This window comes from Silurus meridionalis, chromosome 10 (genome assembly GCF_014805685.1).
Source record: "Silurus meridionalis isolate SWU-2019-XX chromosome 10, ASM1480568v1, whole genome shotgun sequence".
Classification (NCBI taxonomy): Eukaryota; Metazoa; Chordata; class Actinopteri; order Siluriformes; family Siluridae; genus Silurus; species Silurus meridionalis.
In genome coordinates this window covers 8286596-8299925 of record NC_060893.1, presented here as the reverse complement: position 1 = coordinate 8299925, position 13330 = coordinate 8286596, and the positions used below count along the sequence as shown (strand labels likewise).

The 13330-nt window shown below is 38.7% G+C and overlaps 1 protein-coding gene across 5 annotated transcripts in view; it reads left to right on the top strand.

Annotated features, from left to right (window-relative positions):
* The window catches only part of srpk2 (SRSF protein kinase 2), an 83107-nt gene extending 72401 nt beyond the window's left edge, over positions 1-10706 (top strand). For 2 of the 5 annotated variants that reach the window (XM_046858665.1, XM_046858666.1), the window contains 5 exons: positions 1484-1591; positions 4085-4154; positions 6902-6994; positions 7678-7764; positions 9752-10706. In XM_046858665.1, the coding sequence (XP_046714621.1) occupies positions 1484-1591; positions 4085-4154; positions 6902-6994; positions 7678-7764; positions 9752-9936 (543 nt within the window). In that variant the 3' untranslated portion in view covers positions 9937-10706. Of the gene's footprint in view, positions 1-1483; positions 1592-4084; positions 4155-6556; positions 6650-6901; positions 6995-7677; positions 7765-9751 lie in introns of all 5 variants that reach the window. The other 3 variants (XM_046858668.1, XM_046858667.1, XM_046858669.1) reach the window with 3 other exon arrangements.
* Positions 10707-13330: the final 2624 nt, after the last annotated feature.

Here is a 13330-nt window from a genome sequence, read left to right as displayed (position 1 = left end):
AAACAGGATTGGAAAAAGCTTGTACATATTATGCTGATAAAAGTATCAGAACGTCATAATTTTAAGCTATGCACACGTCCAGCTTGATAGCGTATTACCACAGAGTGTTTCAAGCACATAACAGCGAGTTTACATTTCTTCAGTGGCCTGCACAGATTGCAGCTCTTAACTCTCTTGAGCATCTGTGGGATGAGGTGGAAAATGCTGTTATGTAATGCAGTCATTCTGCATGATACAGCATTTCTGCACAACATCTTGTACATTCCATTCCATTTGTTATTGCTCTCAAACCAGCCTTGTTGTCTATACTGTATTTTAAAAATGCTGGAAAAATGCACTGAAATGTAGTTTTATTTACAGCAAGGCCTAAGGAAAGGGAGCACGCTTTTTTGCGCTATTTCTTTATTTTCAAGTTCAACGTGTGGGTTTAAAAGATGTGTGGACAGAGTTTTTGACCAAAGGTGTCAAGAGGGTACCAAGTGGCTGTAAATTTGGAGCTAAAATGGGTTTAAAAATGAAACGTTAGATGTCACATTTGTTGTTATGTCACTCCACCCACATAAACGCAGGTACATCTATGAGTGTCCACATAAAACTTGGTGACACATTGAACATGATGTGAGAAGAAATGCATGTAAAATAAATAAATAAATAAATAAATACTTTGAGTGTATATACAAAATACTTCATCAAGTCAAGTCAAGTCAAGTAGCTTTTATTGTCATTTCAACCATATATAGCTGACGCAGTACACAGTGAAATGAAACAATGTTCCTCCAGAACCCCGGTGCTACATGAAACAACATAAAACAACAGTCACAGAAACAGAAAAAAACAGGGCCAAGAACTAGTAGAAAAATACTTGCCAAATAAAGTGCATGTGTGCAACTTGGTGCAAACAGTGCAGAAAGACAACACAAGACAGTGCAAGACAATACACAAAACAAAAGACAGTGCAACACAAGACAGTGCAAGACAACACAGGACAGTGCAAGACAATACACAAAACACAAGACAGTGCAAGACAACACAAGACAGTGCAAGACAACACAGGACAGTGCAAGACAATACACAAAACACAAAATAGCTCTGCCAGTAAACCTGTCGTAACAAAATAAGGTGAACAGTAGCACAAAAATATAAACAGAATATTGTGCAAATAAACAATTAGCAGCAATCAAGATAACGTGAACAGTGGCAAAAAAAATTGTGGACAGAATAAATAAAAAAAAGAACAAATAGCAGCAATCCCAGATGTGCAAAAACGGCATGTAAACATTTTGCGGTATTTAAATGTGGTACTGAATCATGGGTGTGCGAAGTGTATGATGTGTGTTGATTCCTGTTTGTACAGATCAGTCACACAAAGTGAGTATGAGTGTGAGACCTTATTTAAAAGATAACTATTTAATACTATTGAAAGTCCAGTGTCTGCTAGTTTGTCTCAGACGGTGCCGAATCACTGATTCTCTTTTGTTTCCAGCACAAGCACTTCACAGAAGACATTCAGACACGGCAGTACCGCTCCATTGAGGTCCTGATTGGAGCTGGTTACAGCACTCCTGCAGACATCTGGAGCACTGCCTGTATGGTAAGCAATAAACCGAGTCTATGTGTGCATGTTCATTACAGTGTGCAGAACTAGTACAGGACTATATTTGCATCAGCCAATAGAACAGAAACACAAACACTGATCAGTTAGATCTATCCAGCTTTTTATATTCTCCTTGTCAATCCCTGGAGCTGTCAAAACGAATAAGTGATATCTGATCGTCTCTTTCTGATGGTCTTTGTACATGATAATAAGGCAAACGTACTGTCAAGTCATCCCAGAATTACCATAATTAGCCTTCTTCCGACTTACAAAAACATTCAAGCCTCTCGCAGAGCCTTAATCAATAGCTGGCAGGAAAATGCATGTCGCATGTCCCAGATGTGAAATAACTGGCTCTCAACTGAGTCTCCTCAGGCTACAAAACTAGCTCTAATTTATGTGATGCTTATTAATAACTGCTCATATTTATTATGGGGGGACGTGATGGTATGTTTCTAATACTAAAGCTTTAAGCTTCTGTACGTATAAGCTGTGTTTTATATTGAAGCATAACCTTGTAGCAAATTTATCACTAACTGGATCAGATTGTTGATACACCTTTTTATCAAAGGAAAAAAAGATACATTTTTATCAGATGTACGTCAGACATAATACAACTGAATACACTTATGTATGAACACATGTACATCTATACCCGCACGTTAACATACCAGAATACTCCCATATATACAGTACAGACCAAAAGTTTGGACACTCCTTCTCATTCAAAGAGTTTTCTTTATTTTCATGACTATGAAAATTGTAGAGTCACACTGAAGGCATCAAAACTATGAATTAACACGTGGAATTATATATGGAATTATATACATAACAAAAAAGTGTAAAACAACTGAAAATATGTCATATTGTAGGTTCTTCAAAGTAGCCACCTTTTGCTTAGATTACTGCTTTGCACACTCTTGGCATTCTCTTGATGCCTACTTTGAAGAAACTACAATATGAAATATTTTCAGTTCACTTTTTTGTTATGTATATAATTCCACATGTGTTAATTCATAGTTTTGATGCCTTCAGTGTGATTCTACAATTTTCATAGTCATGAAAATAAAGAAAACTCTTTGAATGAGCAGGTGTGTCCAAACTTTTGGTCTGTACTGTGTATATATATATATATATATATATATATATATATATATATATATATATATATATATATATAATATAATCTTTTGGTCTGTACTGTATATATAATATATATACAGTACAGACCAAAAGTTTTGGTCTGTACTGTAGATATACACATTACATTTTTGTTCACTGGACATATGCTCATCAGAAATATTGATGGAAAAAAGAAAAAAAAAGTACAAATGCTGTAGGGAGTGATCTTTCACGTCTTTACACCATAATTTTTATTTTAAAAAATTTAATCAGGTCTATAAGAGCATATTTGGTCCATGTTTCCCAGTACAAAGCGAATTGTTTTAGTTTATGATTTACAAATGCTCTTATTTGCTCAATTTTATAAACATCCATTTTGATTTCCATCCATTGCATTCAGTGAAGGACTCTCCTGTGACAAACATTTTTGGGTAAAACTCTTTCCAACAGCAATCAGCAATATATTCATCCAATATTTATCTACTTTTAACCATTTCTGGGGTATTTGTTTTCCAAAAAGAAGGATTTTACTCTCAAAAGGTATTATACTTTTAAAAATATCCTGTAAAGCAATATGCATTCTTCACCAATAGTCCATAATAACATAGAAGTACCAGAAAACATGGTAAAGGGTTGCGTTTTGATTCCAAAGTTTCTCCCACATACGAAAAAATTGCAACTATAGTGTACTTTCTGAGGTGATGTAATAAAATGTCATATCAAGTTTTTCCACCAAAACTCTCCATTTTTGTGACTTGGAGCATTTCCATTGACACCTCCATATTATTGTCCACTCTTCCTCTTTTATAATTATCCCTCCTTCCTTCTCACACTTCATTTTAATATAAGAAGTCAAGTGTGTTTTAAGATTTAACAGACATTTGAATATGCATGAATTTATCTAAGTTATATGTTTTTCTGAATAATTCTATTATGCCTACCCTTGTACATCATCTTCATAATAACAAAATGGCTGTATAGAAATCTTGTGTTTCATAAGAAAGTTTCCCTTTATGTGCTTCAAAACTGGATAATGTATTATTTTTTATTATATTACAAAAAAATAATTATCTCCTTAAATCTGATCTGTTTGCTGTAAATTCAGAATTGTATGCACACCATTTAAGAGGGATGTGTTGATACACTTTTATATGTATTTTTCTTTTTACAGGGATTACCAGAAGAAATAGAACTAAAACTAGAAATAAGCTTTTTTTTATAGTCCGGAATAAATCTTTCATATAATAGCTATGTAATTTAAGATTTGTGAATACATAGCAGTTCAATAATTGGACTGCGGTTATGTGTCAGACATTAATCGTGCTTCAGTTAGAGGCTGTTTAACGCTCCTGTTTCTGTCCCATTCAGGCGTTTGAGCTCGCGACTGGAGACTATCTATTCGAGCCACATTCAGGAGAGGACTATTCGCGTGATGAAGGTAAATCTCAGCTCACAATTATGTTTTGTTACTATTAATATATTAATACATATATTACTACATTCATTTGGTTACGGTTGTGCTGCTATAGCATGGTTTTGCTAATTATTTACTGCTGTACCACATTTTTACTTCTCTGGCTAGTATTTGAGTGTATATAATTGTAGAATTAAATTGTAAATTTAAAGTTTATGTGCCCGGTTTCTAAGATTTCTCTAACTAACATTCATCACTAAGTTCCTCATTTCACCCTTTCCTTTCTTTTAGCCAAACGTTAATTCAGTCTCACCCATTCTCCTCCATTGTTTTTAACTCAATCTCAACCTTTCAGTCTTTTCGAACCCCATGCATTCTAACCACACACATACTCTATATCCTTTAATTTCTCATCGCTCGATCAGCACCGTTTCTAGGCATGGGTAAAATAGGCGGTCGGCTAGGGCACAAACAGCTGGGGGCGCCAGTGAGCGCCTCTGCCCCTTTGCCACGCTTGCCCTTGCCCCGTCCTCAACCCACCGAGAGAATTATTAATGTTATCATTATTATTACTACATAGTAGCAGTGATTACTTGTGATTATCTGAGCAGTGTCTCTGGTGATAGTGGCTGCTGCTGTTAGGAAGAGAAATAGAAATGTAGAGGGTTCAAGTTCAAGTTTATTTCTATAGCGCTTTTCCCAATGGACATTGTCTGAAGGCAGCTTTACAGAACTTAAGAATTAAAGTACTTGATGTGTATTTATCCCTGATGAGCAGCCAGGGGGCGACTGAGGCAAGGAAAAACTCCCTTAGATGAATGAACCATGAGAGGAACCAGTATCAAAAGTATCAAGAGTGAGAACTAACATGAGCAGTAACATGAGTGATTATGAGTAATGTCCTTTCTAAAGTCTTATACAGTCAGTTAACGTTGTGGAACCAGAAGCTACTGAGCAACTCAACATCTGAGATCATTATATATCTAACACCAACTCCTCCATGCCAGAGCCTCGATTTGAAAAGGTCCGAAATGAAACTTTATATGAAGTGGAATCTTAATGCCGATGGTACGTCTCTAGATGGTTCGGGATGTTTGCGGGGTTGGCATCTACTTTTTTGACGGTCCATAATCTTCATGAGGTGGCATGTGACTGGATTTGGGGTAACCTCAGGATGCCTCAGGATGGGTAGAGAAAGAGAAGCAGTGGAGAGGAATTAGCGTAGCTGCTGTTCATAATATTAACAAGCACAAGTTGATAATGTGCATGTGATCATATGTTCTGGAGCACAAGGTTATGATGTGATGTTTGTTATGTGTAGGCTTTGCTAAAAAGAGTTTTTAATCTGCACTTAAACTGGGAGAGTGTGTCTGAGCCTCGAACACTGTCAGAAAGACTATTTCAAAGTTTAGGAGCTAAATGTGAGAATGCTCTACCACCTTTAGTGGACTTTGCTATTCTAGGAACTACTAGAAGTTCAAAGTTTTGAGATCTCAAGGAGCGTGACGGATTGTAGCGTGTTAGAAGACTGGATAGATACATGGGAGCTAAACGATTTAGTGTTTTTTAAATAAGTAGCAGTTGTTTGTAGTCGATTTGAAAATTAACAGGAACCCAGTGTAGGGACGATAAGATTGGGGTTATATGATCATATTTTCTTGACCAGGGTGTCAGGGAACATTGTCCATGCTTACCTGGATTAAACTATTTCATCATGAAAAGGTCAAAGCTATCAGAGCCTCAGTATTGTAAAAGGAAAAAGAGGATGAGAAAAAGAAAGTGAAATATAGAGTTATGCTACTAATTACTAATTGCTTTAGTAATTGTTGCTCCATCATCACAAGCCCAAAATGATACAGCAGCGAAATATTAGCATAGTAAAAATTACCTGATCAGAAATGGCTGTTTGGTGGAACCTAACCAAGGAATTTCAGGCAATTTTCAGTGCACATTCAGTGCAATGTGTTAGGTTGCAACAAACCCAAATGTAGAAATTTAGCAACAGAAATGTATGAGATCCCATCTCAGATCAGATTGTTTTGGGCCAATTTTCCCTGTAGGCCATGTATTTTTTTTCCTCATCCTCATCAAGTTGATTCTCTGCACTATTTCCTCAGCATCACACCCAAAACAGCGTCTTACACATGTCTATAAATAGCATGATGCTGGAGGACTGGACTCAATTAATGGCTTGTATAAATTAAGCTAAGCATGGGGAATGTTACTCTGTATGTTTTCTCCAGTTAATCTGTGTTTATCGCTATACTTTATCACTAACTCTGTCTTTCTGTCTTCTCTCTAATTCCTCTCCCTCTTCCTCCTCCTCCTCCTCCTCCCTTTTCTCTTCTCATCATGTCATCCATACTTCTGCACTGTTTTCCCTGTACATCTACTTTTTCTTCTCCCCTCTGCCTCTGCTTCTGTAGATCACATAGCCCACATCATAGAGCTCTTGGGCTGTATTCCACGCCACTTTGCTCTATCTGGAAAATATTCTCGGGAGTTCTTCAACCGGAGAGGTAGCTGTAGGAGCACTTGGGGAGGACGAATACATGCGCAGTCCCACTCGATACAGACAGTATCTGTTAGCTGTTAGCAAATTCGCCACTAATTTGAATTTGAGGACTTTACGGGAATCGTATCTGTCTGTTCACGAGCTAAACTGCCATGCATCTACTCGTCCTCCTGCACAAGTGTGTGTGCATGATTTACTCATGTCTACGTGTGTGTTTTGTTGCTTGTGTGTTTGTATGTGTGTGTGTGGTGGTCAGACCACATCGCTCTGATTATGGAGCTGCTGGGGAAAGTCCCACGTAAAGTCATCGCTGCAGGGAAATACAGCCGTGAGTTCTTCTCAAAGAAAGGTAATAGAGCTCCTCATCTTCAGCTGTACAGGAACCAAATCTTAGAGAAATTGAAGAAAACATTAAGACAGGAGTCCCAGCATTCCATGTACAAAATCACATACACTGAACAGGCATAACATTATAAAAATGATAACATTATGACCGGTGAAGTGAATAACACTGATTATTTTTTATCATGGCACGTGTTAGTGGGTGGAATATTATTAGGCAGCAAGTGAACATTTTGTCCTCAAAGTTGATGTGTTAGAAGCAGGAAAAATAGGGGTGCGTAAGGATTTGACCGAATTTGAAAAGGACCAAATTGTGATGGCTGGACGACTGAGTCAGAGCATCTCCACAACTGCAGCTCTTTTGGGCTGTTCCCAGTCTGCAGTGGTCAGTATACATCAAAAGTGCTTCAAGGTTTGATGCACGCGAGAGCGAAGGCTGCCCCGTGTGGTCCGATCCAACAGACGAGCTCCTGTAGCACAAATTGCTGAAGAAGTTAATGCTGTTAATGCTCGATGGGTCACGGCTGTTTTTGGCAGAAGAGGAACCAACACAATATTAGACAGGTGGTCAGAATGTTATGCCTGATCGGTGTATCTGATTAGGACTGATTAGGAAAACAAAATATTAGATGGCAGGGCTGAAGGACAAGGCCAGTCTTCAAACTCTTTTGATGTTCTTAAATTTACAAGTTTTGGAACTCCTGGATAATCCTGATGAAGTACTATACAGTTCCTGGAAGCGTTCCTGCTTTGCATTTCCTCAGCACTTCATTGACGGTAATTATTGTATTAAATAACTTCAGGGCAAATCTAAAATTTCATTATATCAACAGAGTGAACATGCACCAAAGTAGAATCATACGGGATCAATTTTCTTTTGCTATGTAAATATGATGTTAATATTTATGTAGTGTTATTAAAAAATGTATTTACTTTTTCAAGCAGGAAGCACAAGCTTGGAAATCTTTCACTTTGCTGGCTTGCCTCGTGCACACAAGTCAAGTTTGATTTATTCTATAAATTTAACCAACCACCAAATCAAATGCTCCACTGCTGTCATTTTTGAGAAGCACATTATTTTCTACCTTTGGAGCAGAAACTAGTGAGGTTCCCCGACTCCGAGGCCTGTAAAATCAAACACTAACATTTTTTTTTTCACCTCAAATCTGATACCAATAGCAGAATTCTCATGTAAATACTGTGTAGGTGCTGAAAACTGATGCTTATTAATTAATCCTGGTGTTCATTTGAATCAGAAAAGTCTTGTTTGGGGTCCAAGCACCAAAGGTTCTAGAAACCTATCACATTTTCTAGGATATTTCTTTGTCTTATTACTATTATTACTAAAACAGTATGGAGAACAAATACCACAAAATATAGAAACAGTCAATTTGAAGGAAAGATGCAGTTTAGCCCCCAGTACTCAAGTACAAAAAGAGACAGACAATAGGCCCGATGGTGATACAAAAACCGAATCTTTTTTCTTGGCCCATTTTTTTCAGAACCGCACGTCCCACCGAGAACTGCGCTGTAAAAAGAGCTATTTTTCTCCCCTCACTTAGATTTTGCCTTATGTGCAAAAGCTATTTGGATTTCAGGTTAGACACAATAGTGGAGACCTAAAAAAACAATCAAAAACTTGAAAACAATATGGCTGTCACATGCCAATCAACCCTAAATTAAGCCTAATTTACTTAAACGGCTGTAACGCAAGATTGTTTGAAAAGGTTAACACAGGACATTTGTTAGATCGTGCTAAATTTCAGGATTAACCATACATGAGGGGCAGGGATACATAAAAAAAAATCTGTTCCTCGCGAACCCGGTTCTTTTCATAATGATGTAATGACATAATAAACGTAAGAACATGGCCGTCTAAGATAATATCGTAATCGATGTTTCAACGATGTGCGATTTGACAAACAAAACGCACTTACAGAGTGCATTCATTCATTACATGATGAAGTTGAGTAGGTTAGAGTCGCGCGTGTGTGCATTTAGAGTGCGTTATTTCGCTGCATGATTCAGTCTATTAAACTGCATTTCGAATGATCACAAATTTCTAGATGTGGAGGCAGAAAATGTGTAATTAATATAGTGAATCAATATCATACGAAAAGTGCCTCAGCCCCAAAAAAACAACAAAAAAACAGCTATTTAGATTTATATTATAAAATGTATATTATATTCATACTGAAATATTAAATACAGCCAAAATGTCTTATTATTCTAACTGACTGATTAAAAGTATGAATTAGACTCAAAAGATGATGCACACAAATACATTTAAGCATATTGAAAAAGATTAATCTCTGTCACTGCTGTGAACTGACCACCACACAGAGTGTATGTAGCATATCGAAAATTTTAGGAGTCAGCAAAATATCGTCTAATTGATGTTAGCGATATATCATTTTATGTCAATATCCCTACTGCCATTTGTATTTGCGCAGACATTCGACAGGTTTAAAAGTGACCCATTGTGAAATTGTGAATGTTAAATATTAGAGCGGATCAGTGGATTAGCAGGAATAATGGTCGTGTCGCTGATACCAGTTTATATCTTTTACTGGTCATTGTGTTCTTTTTGGGTCATATAATAAGAGAGTCATCGCACAGGCTCAGCGTAGTTTGCTGATTGCCGACAGCACTGTGGACCATCTGCAGACAAAAAAAAAACCCAGACGTTGTTATTCAAAACATCATTTCATCACGAGTAAATTCTGTAAAGTAAATCCAGTTTTCTCTTCGTTTCTCTCTGTAGGTGAGTTGCGGCACATCACTAAATTAAAGCCCTGGTCTCTGTTCGACGTCCTGGTGGAGAAGTACGGCTGGTCACCCGAGGACGCCAGCCACTTCACAAACTTCTTGTTGCCCATGCTGGAGATGGTTCCAGAAAAACGCGCCTCTGCAAGAGACTGCCTCAATCATCCGTGGCTGAACTCGTAGCACCTTTCCGATGTTAGCTCTTTCCCCCTAGTGGCAGGCTTTGGAACTGCATCTTGCTCTCAGTCTGGGGGGAGAAAGAGGTCAGAGAGACAGTGAATGAGAGGGAGAGAGAAGGAGAGAATGAGAGAGAGAAAGAGAGAGAGAGAGAGAGAGAGAGAGAGAGAGAGAATGGGAAAGTAAGGGTTTGTGTGTGGACTAATGTAAGACTGGACCATGTCGGCGTGAGCTACTACAGGTGGAAATTTGCATTGACTGTCCACTCTTTTGCACCTTCAGACACACACACACACACACACACACACACACACACACACACAAAACACAAACACAACACACAGTGCTGCTCATTAATTCGGATTCCATTTTTCAGATAAATGACTGGTGTGATGTTTTGTATCCTGTAAAAATGATGTGAAAAGAAATATGCAATGGAAGAGCAATGGAGTGTAAATGTGTCGAATCAAAATAAGCATTGTGAGACACAGCAGCCGGCTCCAGGGTCCCCGGGTCGATCCCTTAGCTCGGGTTAGTGTCTGTGTGAAGTTCCACACGCTCTCTTTGTCCACATGGGTTTCTTCCCACACACAGTACTGATAAATTTACCCCTAGACTTTCAAAAATGTATGAATGTGTGTATAAAGTGTATTCCAGATTTGGATCGACCATGGACCCATCGTGACCAGTATTAACTGGTTACCAAGGATTGAATGGATGGATGGATGGATGAATGAGCATTAAACAGATTTAGAAGATTATAGTCTATAACCAAATCAGTGTCCTTAATGTTCAGGCTAAAATTTTAGTTTTTTTTTTTTTTTTTTTTAAGCCAAACTTTCCTTGAACTACCTTCAAAATAACTGTGTTTGCTTTGCCTCAATGCTCCAGTGTTCAAACTCCAATTGGCTCCAAACACATCAAGGGACCTCATACATCATCGTCACTGTGAGCTGGTGGAACCGATCAAGATGGACGCATGCCAGTGTTACAGCTATTACCTTTCCGGATGGAAATATCTCTCCATCTCTTTCACATCTCTCTCCTTCTCTCTACCCCTATACCCCCCTCTCTCTCTCTCAGCCTGTCTTCCCCTTACAGAGACAGAGCCCCCTGAGCCAAAGTTCTGCCACAGACCTGTTTACAGCCCTCTCTCAACCCCAAAATCTACCACCTCCCTCCATCAGGGCTGCATGTCACTGTTCAGGCTCATGCAGACACACAGGAGACTCCGAACACAGAAAGGCGCACCGTTCTCTCCGGATTAACTACAGAATAGTGTGTGTGAAATGAAGGAGGAAAACAAAAAGTCTGTGACTTCAATTCTCTGTGGTGTTTCTCTGAGCTCACAAAAGCGTGGAGAACCTGAAGGAAAGGAGAAGTGTGTGCATTTCACTCTCGTTCGTTTCATTCAGCTGTTTTAGAAAAGAAAAAAAGAAAAACTGGTCGAAACCTCGATGGCGAGGTTCTCATTGGGCCGTACTCTTTAAGCATTCCACAACTGTTTCTAACATGTATGCTTCCTACCATTATAAAACGTAAAAAAAAAAGTTTTCTCCACAGCATCATCACGTGACCATCAGGTGAAGCCCCATATCAGTCCAGTTCTGAGGTTGCGCTTGCGTTTGTTCAGGGATTATGATCAGTGTATGGAGCGCTGCAGAGCGTTCTACAACCCCCACATCTACTCCAGTGCGAAACATCTTAAGTAAGGGAGGAGCCTCGTTGTATGGAGTTACCTGCTGGAGCGTGTGTGAGACACAACCCACACACACTACAGCTCGCTTTCAGTGCCAACGACCCTCTTCCACCCTCCAGCTCCATCTCCCATCACCTATTTTCGCAATAAAAAAAGTATAAGTAGATGGTGAAGTATTTTTAAAAACAATATGGAAAAAATACATAAATAAAAAGAACTTCTGATGTTGTGACGGTGACAGAATATCGTCTTATTATTGAGGTGATTGTGTTTTGTCCGTTTAGAGATGTTTTAATTGCTTTTGTAATTATGATGATTATTATTGCCATTCGTTCTATTTTTTTAATTTAGTCATCTTTCTCCCTCTCTCTCTCTTCCTCCCTCCTTCATTAGAGTGAACAGTGCTGCTCTGTATGGACTAGTGTGATGCTGATCAAATTTGATCAAACATTTTTGCAATAATAGTGAATTTTTGCACCAAAAGCTCCTGATCTCTCACTTTAGCCACGCTGACTGTTCTTCCCCAACATTCAGTTTCATCTCTTGTCTGTTTTTCATTGACAGATTTAATAAAATTATAAATTAATGGCTCATTTTTTTCTCCGCTCTCGGTCACATTTTCAACACTTCACTGTGCACGTTTTCTTCACGATCTACTTTCTCATTAGGACTCACTCTGGTATTCCTCAGGATAAACCTCTAATGGGACGAAGATCTACATTAAATGGTGTGTTAAAAAGGAAAAAAGGGCACAGATCCCAGTGCAGTGTGGCACAGGAGTCCCAAACAATATCCACCGACAGGAAATGCAGAATTGGACTTTCTTGTTCTTGTTTGCACAACATGTCCTGGAACATCATTTACATGTCTTTATATTTAAAAAAAAAAAAAGGGCTGGTGTGAGTGCAGACTTTCATTCCAACAAAGCAAATCCACACCTGATAGTCAGTGGAAATGAAAAGGATCATATTCAAACACGTAGAATTTTCTCAGTTTGGAAGAAAACCTGCACCAAACATCGCCCCCGTGTGGAAAAGATTGGACACCCCGGAGTTACACCAATCAGCCATGACAAAAATGCAGAAGGATCAGAGTCACTTTTTGGGCCTCATTGTGATGAACAGAAGACTGGTAGGTATGTGAATCATGTAGGCAGTCAAATTCTTGGGTCCTTCAGAAAGGCAGGCACCAGGATGCCCAATACATAGAAGGCAAACCAGTGGATGCAGTAGGAGGCCGTGGGCAACACATGGGTGGGTGCTACTTTAACATGCATTACCTGTCCAAACCTGTTTAAAGGCAGTGGCAGTAAAACTCAAAATATTGTTCTGGAAAAGGTTTGAGGAACATGAGGTGTCGCCTTGTCCTCCAAATTCCCCAGATTTCAATTGAGCCATTTGTCGTGCCAAGCACCATTCCTGAACCACTTTTGTAGCATGAAAGAGGGGCATTATCCTGGTGACAAGCCATAAAGCAGTGCTTCAGGCAGGTGATGTGTATCAGCAGGATAATGCACACTACTACACTGGCAAAATAAAGGTTTAAATGACCTGAAAAGCAGCTTGAAGTGTCGAATTTGCCTTCAAATTGCCCAGATTTTGATTTGAACAGGAGTTTGTGGGATGAACAAAAGTTCAACACCCACCTCACAACCATTAAGACTTTAAAGATCTGCTCACAATTTGGTGTTTTGGCAGCAGA